The sequence below is a fragment of the Empidonax traillii genome, unplaced genomic scaffold (genome assembly GCF_003031625.1).
Source record: "Empidonax traillii isolate 1590-97213 ecotype Southwest subspecies unplaced genomic scaffold, ASM303162v1 scaffold44:size1908036, whole genome shotgun sequence".
Taxonomy (NCBI): domain Eukaryota; kingdom Metazoa; phylum Chordata; class Aves; order Passeriformes; family Tyrannidae; genus Empidonax; species Empidonax traillii.
Genome location: NW_020955237.1, coordinates 1,095,908 through 1,117,327, shown reverse-complemented (window position 1 = coordinate 1,117,327; position 21,420 = coordinate 1,095,908). Strand labels below are relative to the sequence as shown.

Sequence of the window (21,420 nt, the reverse complement as noted above, 5' to 3'; positions counted from 1 at the left end):
TGCAATTCATTTCCATGCTGAACACTTCATGTGTGCAGCTTTTGCTTGTCGTGGATGGACTGATGGTTTTCTGCTACAAGGGGTGGAGGCGGTGGCATGTGAGGAGGAATGCCTTCAATACTGTGCGCTTCAAAGGCAGGGCTTGCAAGCTTTGCTTTGCACTCCAGCAGCTGGGATAGAGCTGCGTGCGTGGCCCCCGTCAGCACGAATGAAACCAAGGCATCCATATGCTGCCCATTAAGCGTGTTTGATCTCATGCACTCTGGCTCGCTGCTCAGATGCTCCCTCTTCCTCTCTGTAGCAGTCTGAGGAGTACAGAGTCCGGTGTTGAAACCTGTAGGTCTGCGTGTGTTTATGGGCTCTGTGATGGGAACTGCAGCACTTAACACAAAACAGCTGAGAAAACGTTGCTGGCCACAGCCACAAAACCTGTCCTCATCTTTTCCGTGATGGTGGTGGAAAAGAAAATTCCTCAAGTTTTATTTTCCTTTTTAAAGATGAAGGAAAAAGAACTGCCAAAGTGGATGGAATTTAGTCCAACTGGTGTAATGACTATATTAGCAATGCAAAATGTAAATTGTCCTCCAAGTGCAGGAATTGTGGCCATGCATAGCCAAGGCCACCACAAAGACACTACAGCCCCATGTGGGCAAGGGACAGCTTGGGTAACCCCAGGCTTCAAGCCTGCCATTGACTGGATCACTGTCACTGCTTACCATGCATTTTCAAGTCAATTATTGCAGTCACCCAACAACGTTGTGTTCTGCTAAGGAGCTACAGACACCTCTGATCCACACTAAACATGCTGGTGAGATAAGAAAGCTCCACTTTGCAGAGGACTTGCTGGCTTCTCAGCATCGCCTTATGCAGGTTAGGAACTGGGCAATGCTGTAACTTGGAAGTGGTACAATGGAGAAGCACAAGCAACAATCAGGTAACAATAGAAATGAGTTTTATTTTGTAAAAAGTTATAAAATGAATATTGTACAAAAATAAAGTCTGTAGAGAACTTTGGTTGATTAACACAAATGACTGAGACATATAATTGCAGGTGAAGTAAAAAAATCCAGAGAAGCACACTCCTGTCTTCAGTAAGGTCTGAAAACTGAAAAAAAACCCAAAAAACAAAAAAACCACCAAAAACAAAAAACCAATAACCTAAAAAAAACCTAAAACCCTAAAAAAATTTTAAAAAAAAAATCACAAACTTTACCCTTTTGTATTTTGAACATAGAGATTTGCTTTGGTTGCAGCCTCTTCAAGCTGCGCAGAAAATGCTTTGGGGCAAGTTTTGTTTTCAGCAACTGGGGCCAGCGAAAGCACATCCCTGAGCGCTGTCACTCATCAGCTGCCCAGCAGTGCAGCTGACCCTCAGCTGGGCAGGCTTTTAGTGCCCACATCATGCCAGTGCTGGTGGTGTCACCACTCCTGAGCAGCATGGAGGGTAAGGAGTCTCCCTGGTAGTGTGAGAACAGACCCTGCAGGTGGTTCTCTGGGGCCAGCCTCCATCTGCCCAGGAAAGCAGCGAAAGTCACGGATGAATTACATGCCATATACTTGGTACATCTTTCTAAGCCTGTTCTGGACTTTTTTGACCTCTAGACCCTTCCTCAGTGGTGCCCCGAGGGGCCCTGGGGCAAAATGAGTATGGAGAGCCACTGCATGCATGAGATAAAAGGTTGGATCATCTTTTTCAGTAGGAATTTTTTTTTTCATATTGTTTTTGTGGGAGTTGATGCTTCACTGGTTGTCAGGTATGTCTGGTGACCTGTACTCCTGCTCCTTTGCGAAAAATGTCTCCAGAATGAGAGTGTGCATTAGCGGTCACGTGTGAACACCTTCGCTGTACCACCTCCCTCGTCCTAAGGAAACTCGAACTGCTCTGCTGCGTGGGTACGATCCTGTAATATTTCAGCAAATTATACAAAACACTTGCAGATTATATTAAATCCAGGGCTAACTAGTAAGAGGAACTTAACCTCTTCTATACGGAAATATGGAAGGAAAAGCTTAAATAAATATAACAAGAAATTATAAGGCTAAATGTGATTATTTTCCATTTGTCAATAGTTATATGAGGTCAGTTGGCATAAAGTGTGAGAAAAAAATGTGGCTACATTTAAAATATGACTAAAATTAGTTTTTCTAACAAATTGCTAATGTTGAGCCAAGTCCTGCAACCCTCACTCGTCCAGAGCCATTGCTGCTCCTGCACGTTTGACTGCAGAAATTTTCTAAAGGATTAGTGAATAGGAAGCAGGGCTGCAGGCTTCGGCACTACCTTTTGTGAACATAATCAAGATTTTGTTTAAAGGAAAAAAAAAGGTAAAGTAAGTGATTTTTTGCATTCAAGTTAACACTTTCAATCAAAAGCATGGACCGTTGTTCCCAACGTCTTTGTCTCTCTATATCCCCAAGTGCCATCTACTTTGGCACCTTTGAAAGACACTTTAATAAATAAGGAGACTCATTATTGAACTGTAATAAATAACAATAACTTAATCGCAATAAATATCTTCTGTATATTTATGTCTCTGAAGGGATGCATTGCATCAAGTAGTCTCTGCTCACTCACAATGACCAAATAGAAACGTAGTTACGCAAGTGACTTTAGTCCTTTGTAAACCTAAAGAAATGCATTTTGTGTAGGCTGGGCTTGTTATTTCTCTTACTATACTAGGAAGAAGTGCTTAAAAACTCAACTTGTTTTCATAGGTAGCAGAAGAATGAAATCCTGCACTTGTTTTGAAGAAACACGAGATGGAAATAACCAAACTTAGCCAGTAAGCAGAACTGTTTTGCTTTGTGAGAACTTGAGCCTAGCCTTTTTGATATTTGCCCAATATCATCTTACTTACAAGGTTAATCTTAGTATAGCTTAGGAGTTGTCCTAAGCGCTCAGGAACTGCCCTCCAATGAGCAGCAGCACAATGTGTCTTTCAGTAGAGCTGAGGGCACAGGGGATTAGTAAGGTACTCCTAACCTACTTCTTAGCTAAGCTTCTTGGTATAACTGGTATATCATGGCATAACTACAACACAGCGCGGTATGGCAGGGTTGCGTTTTTAAGCACGTTCCTCATGGATTGAGTCTCACTGATGGTGGACTGAGTCAAACAGGAAAGGTAGCGTGCACACCATCCATCCATCGGCATCTCCACCTGAGCTTTTATCTAAATCCCCATAGGACATCAAAAGTCTCCATCCTTCTACTCTGCTTCATGTCCCCCCATTCCCAGGCTCTCATGGCTCCTCATTCTGTGTTCTTGGTCCTTTTTTCTCCACTCCGAGTAGACACTTCCCTGGGAACCTTGGTCCCTCTCTTTGCAGTGTAGTAGGAAGGGAAAACTGATGCTGCCTCTGGAAAGCAGCTGTCAGACGCATCCACACCTTTTCGCGGAATGTTTTTTCAGTATGTGGTAAACCAGGTTGTCATCCAAAAAGGACAGGTCATCATCAAAGGCTGTGGGTCTGCAACAAGCTTGCCTCACTTTGTCAGTGACCAGTTTTTTCTTTTTGGTTAAGTTTTTTAAAATTTTGTCATAGGTGGTCTCAGCTGCATCACAAGATCCACTGCAATACCGGAAAATTAGCTCTTCTTTGGTTTCATATCCCAAATCCAAGTCAGTCACGTTTAAATGTATTTCTGTTAAAACACATCCTCGATTTTTGCCCTTTTGATTCCTCCTTCCCTTCTTGCTGGAATTCTCTATGTTTGTCACTGCGTTTTGACGGTTCCTCTCCCGCCTAGAAAAAATTGGAGTCTGTTTATCTGGTGACCTCCTCAGTCTTTTAATAGTGGCTTGAATAAAGTCCACTACCTCATCAAACTGATCTGGATAATCCTCTGGCATATTAGCTGTTTGGGAAAGAGAGAAAAGACTTTGTCACACATCAATCGTCATAAAGTTTATCTATTCATGGCTCAAAAATATTACACATATGCAAGCTTTTCTGCCCATTGCTTCAGAGCACATGCCCAGGACTCTCAGACATCAGGGAGAATTTGGGATGGTTTAGATTATCATGGAAGCTCATTTGGGGAAAAATAAATGAGGTATGTTTGTATCTCTGCAGGTGTCTGCTGTTGCTTGGTGGCACTTCAGCACATCTTCCAATATTGAATGAGCCCTCTTGAAACTGAGGGAAGGAAAAGCATGTCATGATATGAATATTGTTAACAGGCAGATGAAACCACTGCAGAGAGGTGACATAGACTCTTCCCAGCAAAGCATCAAAAGGAAGAGGTTTCTTTAAAGCAATTTTGTGATTATAATTGTTAATTGTTGTCTTTTCACACCAGCAGCAGTTAGCATTGCCAAAGACATCCTTCAATAAGGTTAACATGACAGAAGGAGGAATTTCCTGGGGTACCAGGCTGAGATACTATTCCTGGCTGAATGCCTGGCTTTTTATTGCTGCTGGGGGATAATTATTTTCAGAGCTTTTGAAAAATGTCTCATGTAAGTATTTTGTATCACAAGATGCTGATCAGACTGAGTAGAAATAGGTCAGAAGTATTATGTTAATTTTCAAGGTAAATGTTATTAATGCATTTTCTTTGAAAATTTAATGTTTAATTTATTTAATTCTTCACCTGATAGATATTCTATCAGTGGTAAATTATTCAAATGAATCATATGATGAAGTCAATGAAACATTTTGATACTAGCAGAATGAACCTCTTTAAGGAGGGTGAAATGTGTTCTGAAATGGTCCCAGATTTCATCCTTTCATCATGATTGGGAAAAAATGGCATTTTGAGATCTTTAAACTTCCCATGGATGAAATCCCTCAAAATAATCTGCTTTAGTGAGTGAAGAGAAGTAATGGAGGATCAGGCTGTCTGGAGCCTGTGTAGGTGCCCTTAATCTGCACTAGTAATGACTGTGTCCTAAACACATAAACTACCTGGCAATATTGAGATTTTTTTTTTTTCTCATTCATTGTGCTGAAAATTAAGACTTCAGGATTTGCTTCCTTTGCAGTAAAACCAAAGAGAAAGCTTCTTTTTGACCTTAACTCCTAGCAAACCAACACATAAAAGACCAGTATCACTCTGGCCCTGCACACAAGGGAAGTCCATCTCTAGGACTCATACAAATACTGCAGGAACTGCAAACATTGAGAGAGGAAATACCCAATGCAGTGCACCTGGCCAGGGGCTGGTACTTTCACTAAGCCATGAAGGCTCTCACCCACTGGTGGTTCCTACTGAAGTAGGAACAGCTCCTTACGCAAAGGCTCAGAAGCAAATTTCCCTAATGAGCACTGTAAAACAGGAGCCCTGATGGGTGACCAGGTTGATGTACCCAGCTCACACATGGTGGCATGGACTCTGTTAGCAGGAGAGAGTAGACAGGATGCCTCCCATTGCCTAGCAAATGTGCACCTTCATCTTGTCAGTAGAAGCACCAAACACAGAGGCAGCCAGATCTTAACTCAGTGCAAAAAACTTCTGAAACAGAGTGCATCTGCTTGTAAGGAGGAACATGGGCCTGAAGCACCCACATCCTAGAGGCCTTCCACTAAGAAAAAACACTGGTGGATCAGAAGCATATGGTTTTTCATGGATGGATCCAGCAAAATAGTTTAGAGTGGTAAAAAAGTAATGAAGACTGGAAATCTTGTAACTTCACATAAGGAGGACAACACAGGTGAAGTGGGATACTATAAACTGTAAAGTTTGGAACTGGAAAAAGTGAATTATACTTCGTTTACAGATATCCATGCTGAAGACAACAATCTCACCAATCAGTGGCTGTCCAAAGACATGAGGGAGAGATGATTGCAACCTATACAGCTATGTGGAAACTGAACAAGGCAGGATCCTGCACCCAGCCCCATGTTCCTGAGGCACAAGCGGTAAGTGCAACTTTCTTGCACTCCTCTGTCATTGTTTCTGTAGCAGGTACCAAAATATCCACTGTGAACCAGACCTACTTGGGGAGGTTGCTTGGATGGATGTGTCCATCGGATGCACCACCCGGCTGTGCTGCAGAACAGGCTGGTCTGCCTACACCATATGAATATTGCCCAACTGAGCAAGATCCATGTCAAGGTGATATGTGAGCTAGGATGAGGGGAAGGCCTGTTGCTACACAATCAAAAGAGACAACTGACATGGAGCTGACATAACTCTCATTGCTGAAGTACAAGCTTGGCCCTGGCACAGATACAGATGGAGAGGAGTTGGCAGAAGGCCCTTGTTGCTCTGGGACTGGGTAGTTTCTACATTTCTTATACAGAAACTAGGTTTCTTAGTTCATAACCCAATAAGGGAAGGATGTAACCCTGAGGAGATGGCTCTAGCTGTGCCATTCTCCACTCTCACCTTCAATTTTCCCCTCTGGCACTATTGTGACAATCTCCCAGCTCACACCTCTGTCACATGTTCCCAGCCCAACCCTTGTAGCAACAGTAGGACACGAGACCTTGGCTATGGAGAATCAAACACAACAGTAAGGGAAGCATACAAACGAAATTCAGGCAATGGTCAACTATCAGGAAGGGGACAGGAGACTGTTACAGGGAAAACCAACCTACATGTGGAGGTTCTTTTTTGCAGCCTTCAGTCTCATACTTATCTCAAGCTTGGTACATTGCCAGTGCAGTGAGGGGAGAAAGTGTCACTCACCTAAGAAGGGAGAAACAAAACTGTGGATTCCCTGAAGAGACAACAATCCGACTAGGCACATCACTTTTAAACTGCTTGCAATTCAGGTGCAAAAAATACCACCTATCCCTGTGAGAGTGCTTAGGTGCAGTAGTCTACTTTGGCTAAACACTAATCCAACAGCTATAGGGTTCAAGCACTGTCCTGCCCAAGCCAATCCAAGTACACCCTGGAGTGTAGTAGATAAGCAGGAAAGGCCCATGTGGTGGATTGTGTCCCTGCTAAAAGCTCACAATGACATCTATCCTGGCGATCACTGCTCCAGCTGCACCAAGGGAGCTAATGCTACCAAGGGAGAGCGTTTTGTGCTGAGTGACGTGATATTTCAGGTGGAGAAACCACACCACAGAAGAACCCCATGCTATGCTGCTAATGCAGGCATGGGGTGTCAGTACTGCAGAAGGTGGGAGCAGTAAGGCAAAAAGTAGATCAAGTAAGCAATCCAACAGTGTATCCATGTAGAAAAACTCTACCAACAATTGTGGTCTAGACGCACACAGAAAATGGGGTCATTGGCTGCATGTCTCACCCTGCTAATCTCACGGAGGCTCTAACACAAACCATGCAAGAAGTGTTCCAAGCTGTGTCTAATGGAGCTGGGTACCCTGCTCAGCTCATCCCTTATTGCAACACCAGCAGATACCTGGGGAGCTCCCTAGGAGGAATGCCAGCACTATGAGTAAGATGAATTCAAATTTTCTGTCTCCAGGGTGGACTTTGCCTTTAGCCCAGGGGATTGCAAATTAACCCATACAGATATTCAAATCTATCAATAGGACTCCTACAGTGATCCCCAGTATTTGGAGATTACATCACCAGAGGAGAGAAAAGGAGTGATAGGGTGATAAAGGTGATATAAGGGTGATAATAGGAAACTGGTGGGAACAGTGAGCACAGAGCTCCCCTTGAGAAAACGTGCTGGACCTCTTGGTCCTTGTCAATGTCTGCCCACCTACAAATAGTGTTGTTACACGTTATATGGATACACACCACATCAACACAATGGTAGCTGCATTACTGGTCAGCTTAGTAAGATTTTGCAGGTTTCTGTAAGCAACAACCCCCTCTGCCTGTGAAGCACCAAACTAGTCATGAATAGAGCAGCGATGCTCTTATGGCAGCTTTACACTGCACTGCCAAGGTACCCCAAACTTGCTTCAATAATTTAGCACTATCTTAGGAACACCTCCAACCACTTTAATCAACTGATTTTCTGCTGCTCAGTGAGTCAGAGTAATCAGCGTGACTACAAACACTCTCTAGAAGTGGGTCATAGGTGTCTGGAGGAAAGGGCTGAAGGGAAACTTGCCTTAGTCCTATGCCTAGGTGCCAGTTGTGACTCAGTAGGGATAGTCAGCTGTCCAGTAACTAGGGGTGTGAAGCCTTATAATCTTAAAAAAAGTGCTGCAAAACCCTGCAGAAATAGGACCTGGAGCAATCAAGTGGAAACACCAGCACTGACACCAGGTGTGATGGTTGAAACAAGGCATTAGAGGTAAATGCTAAGGAAGCTACCACGAGATATCATACATGAATAAGCAATAACCACTGACCAAGGACTAAACACTATAAAAGGCTAATGGACAGAAGGGAAGGTGGAGAAGGATGGCAGCAGGACCTCCTCATGCTGATATGCTAGATGTGCTCCAGGGATGCTGAGGCCTCTCAACACCACAGACTCCACATGCTGAGCACTTATTTGGTCTCTGCACTGTGGTAAGTTCTGCTGGGAGCAATGGGGGTGCTCGGCCAAACACCGTGCCCAGGGAACATCACTGCACTCATGAGGCTGCCTTGGAGTCATAACCTGAATAAGGCCACTCCACCGAGGAATACTTTGTTACTCCTCTGTCTGCAATATTGTTTAGAAAATGTTTATAGTCTCATAGCAGCTTTGCTTCTCTCATACCACATGGACTGCGCTGACTTGAGTGTACAGCAGACAGAGCTTTCTGTGGGGATTTCACACCTCTAGGAGAAGCAGATACTCAGTTTGCATGTGTGTGTATGTGTGCTGCATTTACACATACACACACACACAAGTACACCTAATTATATACACACATTTTTCAAAACAAACTAGTTTACTGACAACACTTGCCTTCTGGTGGAAAAGCTGAGAGAACAAACACATGACAGATGCCTGTCACATTGTGCAATGTGCCAGAAGAAAATGCTCAGACAGTATGGAATAAGAGCAGTAAAGATCTCTGAGCAGTAGTCCCTAGGCTCCAGGCTGTGAAGGAATTAGAATTCAGAAATCAGAAGTCAGCTATGACAGGACAGGATGGGATGGGGCAGTACAGGATCAGATGGGACAATACAGGATGGGAGGGGACAAGATAGGATAGCCCAGCGCACCATGTGCTCAATACAAGTTTGCAAAAGTTGCATACATATGATACACTGCCAGGCAGGTGTTTCCCAAAGGAAAGGAATGTATGTCCTGGAAATGTAAAATTCTTCCTCAGGGAACACATGGCCTCTCTGTGTCTTGTTTACTTTGTGGGAGAAGGACCCACAGACCCCACTGGGGCAGTGTGACAGGCTGAGCTCCCCACTTAAACTGTGGTGCCATGATCACTCACAAGACTGGAACGAAGTAAGGAGGTTTCATTTGGGTTTTATGTCACATTTCTGAAAGCTGTTTCATGACTGTCCAGCTCTCTAGGGAAGTCCCTTGGAGGCAGTCTGTATGCGGACACGTGCAGGTGTTTTTGTATCACCTCTACCTAGCAAGCCTCTGGCAGGAGCCTGAGGTAGGCAGCAGTACCTGTGGGAACTACAGCCATCCCGTCTGTCCTGCTCCATTCAGCTCACTCTCCTGCAGCTTGTTTCCATGCTCCCTCTTTCAGTGCTGTGCCAAGGACCTGACCACCCAGGCAGGAGCAAGCAAAGCCTTTTCTTCTGGTCGCAACCAGAGCATGAGCCTGTTTTCTAGGGCCAGAGTATTGATGGCAGTTCATGTGCCAGTCTGCCTCTGGGCACCTTCTCTGTCTCCCATGTCAAACTGAACAGGGATTCTTGATCTGTGAGGGGTTTCTCTCGTGATCAGAAAATTAATAAAAAAGTAAAGAAAAAAAGAATGAAAAGTCACAAGACTGATATACATGGAAATCTAGCAGAGTGAGCATGCTGGGGACAGAGCTGGTGAGCACCAGATGTCCAGAATTTCAGGAGTCAAACAAAAAGAGAAGAAATGAGACTCATTTTAAATACCAATTAAAAAAAAATGAAGCATAAGAACAATCAACACAAGAATATATGCATCTTTTCCTCGCTGTTCGCAAGCTGTTTGCTTGTTTTCTGAACCTTTAGGTTAGGAACATCCCTTTGTAATGCAAACTGAAATTCTCGCCTCACTGATGCTCTCTGGAACCTGAAGTTTTATTCTGCCCATCCCCAACATAGTCACTGTTCCCTGGGCACAGGAAGAGCTGGTAGCATGCATGAGTGCAGGATCCTGAAACCAAACAACCATTGGCACTCCCCACTAGCCTCTGTAGAAAGCCACGCCAGAGTTCTGCTTTGGATATGCAGGGAAACGTGACTTCCTCTGGGCATCTTCCCTGCTGCAACCACCCAGAGCCTGCCTTTGCATTTCCAGTTAATTAGAGAAACCATGTGACAGCAGGACTGGGATCTGATCCCTGTGCTTTTTAGAAGACTAAATTATACAGTGTTCTGATAGACTTACAGGTCGAAATGAATATCCAAACCAAACTCATCCCATTCTTGAAAAAACAGTCTCCATTAAGTAAAAATGGAAAATTTATTTCTGTCTGTTCAAATGTGTTCACAATTACATCTTGTACAACTATTCCTTAGATTTCACTATCAAGCCAAACAGTCCCCCACAGACAGTGGCATAACCCAGCATGGTAGAGCAAGAAACCCTCTGCTTGTACTTGACCACAAATTGATTTCAGTGGGAACAGATGGATCTTCAGTTTCTGAGAAAAAGAATCCAGTTACTCATTTTGGTGCCTGGTTATGGATTTAAAAGACTCACTACAGTCTCTTCTGACAATGCTGTCTCTTATGGCATCCAAGAAAAGCTTAAATCCTATAAAATAATAATTTATATAGGTGAATTTTCATTTTTTTTTAAATCTCATAAAAATCTCATTCAGTTTAATTAATTTCAACTCTCATAATCTCATTTTAAGTTATTTAAAACTATCCTTTATAGAATAGCTTTCCATACTGATCTCGGAAAATATAATCATATAAATGCCACATCATTTGGCACTTTGCATCTCCTGAGTTATAGTGGTGTAATAGAAGTCAAAAAGGTATACAAATATGATAAAATTTTTCTTTTAGATTGCAGCTTTTATCCATGCATTTATGGCAGTGTATAGCTACCACATCAAAACATCAGACTAAACATTTTATTAAATTACTAGGATATTTAACTCAAGCACAGTCTTTCAATTAGAGAAGTTCAAACAACAGCATTCAGACTCTAAAGTACTGTTTCAAAGTTGCAGGGGTTTAATCCAGCTCATTACAATGGTAAGCAATGTTTAGAAAATTCAGATCCAGATCTGCAATAGGATCAAATGGCCCTTTTTCAAAAGCAGTTCTGGTATTTTAATCTCGGACCTTCGTTAATTCCTTTCTTCCCTGGTTATTTTTTAAGTTTTGTCCAATGTTATATTCACAAAGACATTTCCTCTTAGGCCATTTGCTACTGGGAAGTAGTCAACTAGTGTGTCTCTAACAGTCAGTGCAGTGAATCATTCTCATTTTTTTGTTGCTTAGGAAGACTACTTTGGTATACCATTTATTCAATAATTATTTTTGTATTTAGCTTGCTTTGCAGTACTGTATTCAGGTACTTACTATAGTGGACATGGCCAGTCTGAACACAGAATCTCTCCATCTCACACCACAAGGACATACTTTAGGAGAGATTTGGAGTAATCTGTTTGCAGAAGTGCAACCTTAGCCAGATTAAAATTACTAATGTGATGAACATTCTGCTTTGCAAAGTAAAAAAGCACCAACTGTGGTGGGGATAAACCATTTATTTTACTGAAAATTAAATATTTTTCATAAAAACTCCAAAGCCTATTATATGCAGGCATCAAAACAAAGGCAGGTGTTGAAAATACTTATGCTGAAAGGTTTCCAGTATGTAAACAATTAAATCAAAATATTGCCTCTGAGGCATGACTTTGCTTTCGTGCCTTGCATGAAACTCCATGGGGCTAAAAGAGTGAAATGGAAACCAGGTGGTTGTATCCATTAGGAAACAGAGAATCAAACACAGCAGGGTCAGCTCATCTTTAAATGTTTAATACAGCTCTGTATCACTACCTCACTCTCAGCTCCCGTGCTGTGTTCTCTTCTCAGACTCAGAGAGCCCGTAGAAATGGAGCCTCTCACTGGTGTCACTTGTCTCTCATCAAGGCAGAGTGCTAAGTAACCCGGAGGATGAGTCCAGGGACACTCATGCCACTCAGGAATGATGAGACAGCACTGGTAAAAGGCATAGAATCGACCTTCCTGGTGTGCTTGCCCCTGATGGAGCAGTCAAGTTTTGTGTTTGCAGCTCACTAGTTGAGCCTGCCACTTCCCAAATGTTGGTCATAATGACAAATCCCAGAGTCCTTTGCATTGTTGCACTGCCACGCTTGGCAGTGCCTCCCCTTCTGTTCTTTGCCTGTTTTCTTGCAGGTAGAAATGCTGGTTTCCACCCAGTGAAGAAAGGGGGGATACAACAGGACCATCACAATTGCTGACAGCTGTGGGAAGTCCAGGGGAGCAGGGGGAGACAGCAAGGTCAGGTGAAGTGTGTGAAGCAGAGGAAGCTGCCTTGCAAGCTGACCTGTCCATGAGATTTCCTTGTTCTTCACTCAGTCAAGGTGGGTTGCTCACAGGATCCTGCCCACTGGTGGGCTACACTCCTCTGCCCTCTCTGGGGCAGGCAAAGGAGTGTCTCACTGGGCAGTCAGGCAGCAGAGGCACAACAGAAGGATGTGGTCTTACCCCGACAGAGAGCTTTGAAACACCAGCTCTGAGGCACCACAGAGCAGATGGCTTTTCAGCAGTCACTCCTGAGGTTTTGTGGCAGCTCCTGCAGGCGCTGTCAGGAGCCTGTCTGCACTAGGGCCTTACCGTATTGGGTGGTGTGGGTACATGAGCACCCACAAGCATCTCTGTATCAGAAGAAGTTACAGCATAAAAGGGAAAAAGTGGCAGTGCCCTGCCTGAAGCCTGTGACTGAGCAGGAGCCAAACCTGAGCAAGGCATATACCTGTTGTATGTGCCCCTTGTACCCCTTCAAATCCATACCATGCTGAGTAAATATCCAGCTTCCCAGTAAAACCTGAGTTTATGCTTAATATTTTGTAAAGCAAGAGCCTCAAATACTACAAAATCCTCAAATGAGTATGTATGAGCAGAACCCAAAACCTATCTCTGTTAGCAAGAACACATGGAGCCAGCTAATAAGCATGGCACAAAGGTTTTATTGGAAAAAATACCGACGGTAGTAAAAAGAAATTGTCTTCAGCATCCTTGTGCACAGCCCAGCTCTCACATGACATCAGTAAAACCCCTCATCAGTAACCCAGCCCCTCTTTAGTGCTAAAGTTCACTAAATGGAAAGAGCATGCCTAAATCAGTAATAGCAACTCTTACTGGGCTGCCTGTGCTCTTACAAAACATCTCTCATCGGGTTTTAGGGGTGTTCTCAAGGAACAAGTACAGGTAGCAAAGCAGCAGGAAGGGATAATGAGGGAACCCTATTCCAGTCTCTTCCCTAGGTCAGTAAGGCAGAGCTGTCCAGGCAAAACCATGGCTGATGTTTCTCTTGTGGCTATCTGCGTTACTATCAGATTTGATCTGATCTATAAATAACAAGTGTTCTTCCACTGTTGCCTTTTCCTACCTGCATTTCCATGTCTTTATGAAAGGAACAATACAGAAGGTTATGATATTGCAGTTTGGAAAATGTTTTTGTTAATTTTATAATAATCAGTCCCTGGCTCTAGGTAGGTGCTCTGTACTGTGCTGCAGAAGGTCTGGTGGTGTGAAGCATGTACCATGACCTTCCAGACAGCACTGGAAAGTTTCAGAAGAGCAAATTCCTTCCTAGCTGCTACACTGGATACTCCCTCCCTGTCAGAAATTTCCTGAGAAATGGCTGATTTTGCCAAAGAAATCTTCTATATGATTGGGATGGGGATAGAAGTAGTTTGGGTGTTTGTATGTAGCTTGTTAGTTAGAGGGGATATGACCAGCTTGCCTCTAAATACATGAGTAGTTTCTGAAGCATCTGCATAGGTCCCAAAGACTTCTAAGAAATCTGCCTGCAGGTTTCAGTTTAAGTGCTGTACCAATACATACAGCCTAGGTCATACAAGTGGTTTTATTCCTTTGAAAGAATGCTGATACGTGAAATGCCTCACATAATAACTTTTATGTCCTTGATCTTAAAAAAAACCCCAACATATTCTAACACATATTTTGTATCTTAATGTTTTATTTGTACCTATCTCAAATAAATCTTTTTGATCTTTCTTCTTTCTTCCTCTTGTAATCAGGAATCAGTTTCCAAGAACCACTGAAATCACTCCTTTGGTTCACTTTACCAAATACTATTTGATCAGAAACTACAGGTGCTTTTGTGAAAAATGACTGCTTTGCAGTGCCAACCACTCTAGCAGCACTGATGTGTCAGTGGCCTATTTAGATGCCTGATGATCCCAATCATGGCTATGCTGCAATATTTTGTATGTGTTCTTTATTTCTTGTCATTAGCTGATTACCTAAGAAATAAGAGAATCCACAACAAATGTAGTTATGTAGGGTTTGGCCTTATATACTACAAGTTTTGTGCTGCAGTTTCTTGATAGTGTGTGTGGAGAATGAAGACTGGCTATTTGCACTAGATATCCACCTCTGAAGATCTGAGGTCGCAGGGGGTGAGACTCAATGGCCCAAATGGCTTCTTGAAGCCTCTGGAACTTTAAATATTTTAAAACTTCTTTATGCAGGAACAGTAGAATTTACAGAGACATTGCAACCTATCAATCTGAGGATCTTCTGCTAGTGGACAAATAATGCTGCCCCCATCAAATTCAGCAATAGTCTGATGAATACTTCACACAGCTGAATTCTTCAGCCTTTCAAGGAAGCTTTTGAAGCTCTTCATCTGCAGACTCTGAACACAGGGATTTCCAAAGTATACTAAAGAGGCTTATGAAAAATGGCCAAGAAAAGCATGTTCAGGTATGTTATCTATCCATAAACACCTGCATAATGTCTAAATGGATCCACAGTTTCACTGGTAAATTTTTGAGGTCCCTAAATTAAAAAGCATCAAAGAAACAAAACTTTCAACAAAGGATAACTCAAACTGATAATAAAATCATATTATCTTGCATTTCAGTACTTTCCTCCTTAAGCTGCAGAATACACTTCACCTTAGCATATTCAATATTTGTACCCGAGACTGCAGAGAAATTTGTTTCTGAGGCTACATGCCTCTGAATTTAACCAGATCCACCCTGTTCTTTCTTTTTCTAGAATTTTGCCCATGAACAGACAAACTTGAGTGCTTGAGATTTCTAAATGCCAAGATAACTTGGGCATCCCCATGCAAACAAATTTCACTATATATATGCTGTTTTGGGAACATGGGCCTGACACTGGCTGGATGCACCAGCTGCGCTGGATGCCCTGGCTGTGCTGGACACACAGAGATCAAATGACACATGTGGCACCTGCTCAGTGTGGCTGATACCACCCCAATGCATTGGATTTACTGTGCACAGATAGGTTACCTCTGTAGCTCCTGGGTGTCTTAGGCTAAAGCACATATGCCACACCACAGGTGTGTGGAGGAGGAAAGCCTGGAGAGGAACTTGAGAGTTGTAGTTCATAACATTGAATGGGCCTAATAAATATTGTAGGGAAAGAAAGTCCATTCAGTTGGAAGCATAATGTAATTCTGTTTTTGCCTTAAAGAGCTCTACAGTATTATTGTTTATTCTAGATACTTTCCATATTAGTTGTTAAAGTTGCAGCTAAATGCAGTAACTTAACATTAAATATCCCTTAGCAGAGGCATGAAGAATTTTTAACAGAGGTATAACATACCTATACCATGGCTTATATATACCAAAGGAGCTGCAACAGCAAATGACCATTCAGTGGCCTTGGAGTAACTCAGACGTCATAATGCAAAAACCCCACCTTTCCCCCTTATTAGGAGGCTTTTCCCTATTAGGAGGGAAAAGCCCGTGGTGAAATCTGCCATTTGATTCTACATATTTATCACTAGTTCTCAGTAAAGATGCTCACTTGATCAAGAGACTATGTATCATATCCTGGACCTTTGGACACTCCAGTCTTCACATACGTGTTGATTATGTTCATACAGCATCAAGTAGCTACAAAATGGGAACTGCGTTTAAGTCTGATGAGCGTTTGGCTCCCTCTGTGCTGTCATGCTTCTGAAGCTGCTGACTTAGTATTTATTTTACAATAATTTGATCTATATTTGTTCTGTTTGCAGTTGGTATTTAAGCTAATTGTGTCCTTCCTCCAGCACATTGTAGCATAAGGGAAACAAAGAAATAATTACAAACTCTACAGCTACTCTTTTTGGGTTTTCTGTGAAACAGGCTATCCTATGAAACATTGGAGCCAAAACACCTAAGAACACTGAATTCATCTCCAATGCACTGCATTTATGGAGGCTACTAACACTCCAGCCTCCAATCCACTTAAAAATGCAGAAGGACTGCAATTGCAGTCCTCTGCCATCTCTAATTACTGCCTTAGACAGCAAAGGTCGGCACATTACACCTGGCCAGCCCAGGAGGTTAGGACCCTGCCTGGAGCCTGGAATGAAGCAAGGTTTCAAGCCAATCTGAAAGGGATGAGGTAAGCTTGAAGCACTTTGCAGAGAAAGCAATCCCATCAAATGAGACCACAAAAAGGTGTCAAGGCCCTGGGAAACAGATCTGTGCTCCAGAAAGTCATTTGGCCTGCCCTTTGGAGAGGGGCTTGATCTCACAATCCTACTAACCCCTGATCCAAGTGGTGTGTGTGAGACTCAACCTCTTTGGAATAAGACAAGTGCACACCTTGGGACAAAACACTCCCCTCAGCCTGCACAGGGGACACTTTTAGGGAACAACAGTGCACCTCTCTTAGAATGCAGGAAGCATCCAGTCCTGCTCAGTGCCCATACACTGCCCTGTGCATATTGAGACAACATGGGTGATGATGGTGCTCCCACCATTTTGTGAGCTGCCTCCTGCAAAAGCCTTCAGCAATGCAGATGACCAACAGTATCCACAGGCAAAAGCCTTCAAGCAATGCAGATGACCAACAGTATCCACAGTATTCACAGTGGCAGGTTCACCAGCAGACATTTGGGGAGCTGCAAGCAACTCTCCGTGCTTGTGGTTCATTGCCAGGTGCTTGTAAGAGAAACCTCAACGTGGAGAGAGAAGTCTGCATGGTGTAGCCATTGACTCCTCTTGTGTACATCATTCTATGCCTTTTACATGCTGAAGGGCTCATGCCACCAAATCGTAAGCGGAGAGAAACAAATACATTTAAGACAGTGATGGGGGTGACTTGAACAAAGTGCTGCTGTAGCAGGAAGGCAGTAATGTGTCTGGGTAGGATCAGCCTCACAGGCTGTTTGAAGACCGCTCTCCAGACACCACACACTTTTAAATCAACTGAAAACAGCATAAAAGTGGATCAAAGTATTTCACTGCTCTCTTACAGCTACCGTTTTCTGCAGGTCTCCCCTGACTCATCCAACTTGACAACACAGGGGAGAGAAGAATTTCTGACTTTTGGGCATGGGTGCTGTACAAACTGTTGCCATGCAAAGACCACAGGAATTCCCTGGGTTTTCCTCAATTTCTGAGTGCTGTGTGAAGAAAAGCACTCCATCCTTTTCCCTTGTAGCCAGGTCCATCTGTTTGTGATCTGCAGGGTTAAGAAACTGGAACCAAACTATCGCCCCTTTTTCAAATCACTATCCTGATCAATAACCTGTGACCCAGCTCTGCTTTGGCAAAGCCTATGTCTGTACCTGGAAACAGAGATACCTGGAAGAGGCTGTACATTGATACTACCATAGCTCCAGTAAAACACAGATTGTCTTTCCTCCTGTATCTTGTTTACTGAATCCACAGGAAAAAGCAAAACTGGCAACAATGAGAAGTTGTGGACGCTAGGAACAGGCAGGATCTCTGCTCCTGCCTGTCCCCTTGAGCTGCTGCAGAGAAACCAGCTCACCAGGAACCATATACGCAGAAATTAGTTCCAAGATAAAAGAAAGCATTGTACAAATACTACCACTCTGGAAAAATGGAGCATTAAGGCCCTCCCACCCTGAAGCTTCTGCCAGAGCTACAAACTAACTGATGCTGATTTCCCCCTAATGTTCTTCTTGCCACCAGCACTGCTGCACACCTGTGCAGAGGGGAACACAGTAGCAAGAAAAGCTGATCACTGTCTTTTGTAGGACAGCACTTATCCAGCACAGTGCTCACCATGGAGAAGAAGATCACCATGTGTGATAGCACCAACGATCCTGGCAAGCTGAAGCCCTGAGAGGAAACACTTTTGGCCAATCTCCCCCCGTGGAGGGTCTGAAAGGATGTCAGGGGCTGCCAGTCTGTGAGCAGCAGGAGCCCAAGCTGGGATATGTAGAGGCGGCAGCCTACGCGAGATTCCAGCAAGGGGAAACACTAGCAAGAAAAGGAAAGAGAGACGACTAAATGGGGAAGGACATAGATGTGTGTCTGTGGAAGAGGAGATGGGTGCTTGCGAGGGGTCGAAGTGAAGTCACGACACACGATTCCACGCTTGGTGCCTCCGTGCTGTGTTAGCCTGGCTGCTCCCAGAAAAAAACAGAGCTGGGCTGCCCATCGTTGGAGCTGCGGCAGGCGCAGGGAAAGAAGATGCCTCCAGATAAGGAGACAGAAATGTAACCCAATTACTGGATACTGTCTGCATCCTGTAACGGGCTAAACAGAGAGGGCTGAGCAAGGGCAAAAGAAGCAACCTTGAAGCTGCATCTGCGCTTTTGCTAAGTGAATGTCTCCAGTATTCATGTGAGTATTTTGCTACTTCTTAGTGAGTCATATTAATTCTCTCTTTAAAAAGCCACCAGAGTTAGCATAATGCTCACATACCACTGTGAAAATCCTATACCTGCTATTGTGAGAGACCTATTATTAGCGAGGCATTATTATCTGTCATTTGGATTGTAAACTGTCTTACTGTGAGCTAGTTCATGTGGATTGCTCTGCACCGAGCTCCTAACCCCACCACAGCCACTACTCTGTAAATTCCCATGCGGGCACACTAATTTTGAGATCAGAATCCAAGGAGGATGTAATGAAGCTCAACAGCACTCCAGGATGTGTACAGTGCCTCCCACCACGGAGCCCAACCTCCAGCAGGACTTGCGCCCACTACAGGTAGTGAATAATAGCACTGGCAGGTCTGACAGGGAGAGGAGGCTGAAGCAGTGGGGAAACAGTTTCCTGTTTCCCCTTCCCTGCCTGAGCTGCGAGGTGTATAATCCTTCTCTCGGCTCCTCTGCATAAAATAAGCTTTCTCACCTAGCCATGTTTTTCAGCCAAAGGGATCAGGGGGGTAGAGCTGGAGTGGGCGGGGGAGCATTGCCACTGCAATTGCCTACTCCAAGCTTTGGAGAATGACTTGGTTTGGAGCTGCTGGAGCAAGATCAAAGCCAGTGACCCTGCACAGGAGAGAAACAGGGGCAGAAAGTGTGGGGAACCTTTCCTCACCCTGATGTCTGAACAAAGGGAAGCAGGTTTAGCAAGACAGACAGCAGTTTCTACAAAGGGGAATGTTTCTTACAGTCACTGTGCACAGCATAGGAAGGCAGCAGGCTGATGGGGGAGAGATCATCTTCAGGTCCCTCTACCACTGAAGGGGACCCCTTGGGAGGCGTCTTACCGGTGGGCAGGGGCAAGGTGGAGACCGTGTTGAGCAGCACCACGCAGACAGCCACAACATCCCATAACTTCATCTTAGATCTCCTTCCAACACGGGCCCCTGTCAGAAAGGAGAAGCGGGGTTAGCTTGCAGCTGCTGTGCTCCCCCAGTTCTGCCCCCACCCTGCAGTCCTGAGACAAAGCTGAGCAATCTTGCACCCAGGATCAGACTGGTTCACTTGGGTCAGGCCTGGGGACAGGGCAGGGGAAACAACCTGTCACCAGCTCAGCCTTCCAGAGCAAGTGATGGGCTCTCCCCAGCGAGAGAGTGTTGTGGGAGAGGGAGAGAGAGGATAGCTACCAGTCCCTCAACGCCCAAGAGAGCTGTACTGGGGCATGTGGGCAGGCAAGCCCCAGGAGTCTGTTTCTAGGGACGTAGGAGTGTGACCATGGCCCTGTGCTGGCTGGCAGGCAGGTCACCTTGTGCTTTTCCAACACTTGAGTGGTGTCAGGGCACTTATTCCCGGGCTGGACCAGGAAGGACCGTGCTGATCTGGGGTGCTGGGCTGTGCAGACTTGATGTGCTAGAGGCAAATCTTCCTTTCCCTTTCCCTCACTTCTCCTTCCCCTCTCCTCTTTTTTGTTTTCCTTTTTCTCTTTCCTTTCCTCTTTCTCCTTTCCCCGCCCTTCTCCTTCCCCTTTCCATTCCCCTATTCAGTCCTCTACCCTCTTCATTTTTCTTTCAGTCTCCTGTTCTTTCTTCGTCTCCTTTTTTTTTCCTTATCCTTTTGCTTTTTCCCATTCGTTCCCCTTTCCCTATCATCTTCCTCTTTTCTTCCTCCTCTTCTTCCTTCCTGTTTCCCTTTCCCTTTTCTTCAAGATTTCCTTTTAACTCCCTTTTCTCCTTCCTCTTTCGTTCTTTCTTCCTCTCTTTCTCTCCTCTCTTTTTTCTTTTTCTCTATTTTTTTCTCTCTCTTTCTTCTCCAGTCCTCTTTCTCTTCCCTTCTCCTTTCTCTTTCTTTCTCTCCCTTCCCTTGTCCCTCTTTCTTCTCCTCTCTCCCCGGCCGCCCTGCCTGCAGTCTGCCACGGCACGTACCCGCTGCCCGGGGATGACAGCTGCTCCCAGCCCGGTTCGGCCTGGCCCGGGGAGCAGCACAGAGCAGTGTCCGGCCCGGGAGGAGCAGCCCCGCCGGGGGGACCCGCAGCGGTCCCGGTCCCGCTGCGGAGCGCGGCTGCTGCTCGGTGCGCGCTTCCCCCGCCGGCCGCTGCCTTCGCACCTCGCCGTGTCCGGGGGGTGCTACGGGGCAGCCCTGTGTCCCCGGGGACAGTACCCGCCCGAGCCACCCGCCCCTCCGCGCACTCCGCCTCGCCCTCACCTCTGAGCTGGTCTCGTCGGACCCGAGATGGACATTAACGCAGTGGAGTCGAGCGGCCGGACGGGCGATGCATGTGGGCAGGTCGGGGGTCCGACCGTCGGCACCCTCTTTGCACAAAGGAGGGGGGAAGGGGGAGAGACGCGTGGAGGAGGGGGAGTGAGGTCGCAGGTCTGGATGGAGGCAGCGGGGAGCCGCCAGCACAGTCCCCGGCGGTCTCCCCCGCCGCCGTCGCAGGTGCTGTGCCCGCGGCAGGAGCGGCGCCGCGGCGCTCTCTGCCCGCTCCGGCCCCGGGGCCGCGCTCAGCAGCGGCAGGAGCGGCCCGAGCCGCGGGGAGCGCCGCCTGGCAGCGGGAGCTGGCGCTGGGTGTTGCGCTTGGGACCCTGCCTGGAAATCTGAGAAAGACACTCCATCAACAA

General features: G+C 45.1%; 1 protein-coding gene across 2 annotated transcripts; it reads right to left on the bottom strand.

The window, feature by feature from the left end:
• Window positions 1-1,936: 1,936 nt before the first annotated feature.
• GDNF (glial cell derived neurotrophic factor) lies at window positions 1,937-21,064 on the bottom strand. Of its 2 annotated transcripts, XM_027878702.1 has the most exons (3): window positions 21,005-21,064; window positions 19,552-19,749; window positions 1,937-3,858 (listed from the first exon to the last, which is right to left on the bottom strand). In XM_027878702.1, the coding sequence occupies exons 2-3, from the start codon at window positions 19,721-19,723 to the stop codon at window positions 3,374-3,376; spliced, it is 657 nt and encodes a 218-aa protein (XP_027734503.1). In that variant the 5' UTR covers window positions 19,724-19,749; window positions 21,005-21,064; the 3' UTR covers window positions 1,937-3,373. The 2 variants fall into 2 exon arrangements, with proteins under 2 accessions (XP_027734503.1, XP_027734504.1); XM_027878703.1 differs by lacking the exon at window positions 21,005-21,064 and having other exon boundaries at window positions 19,552-19,753.
• Window positions 21,065-21,420: the final 356 nt, after the last annotated feature.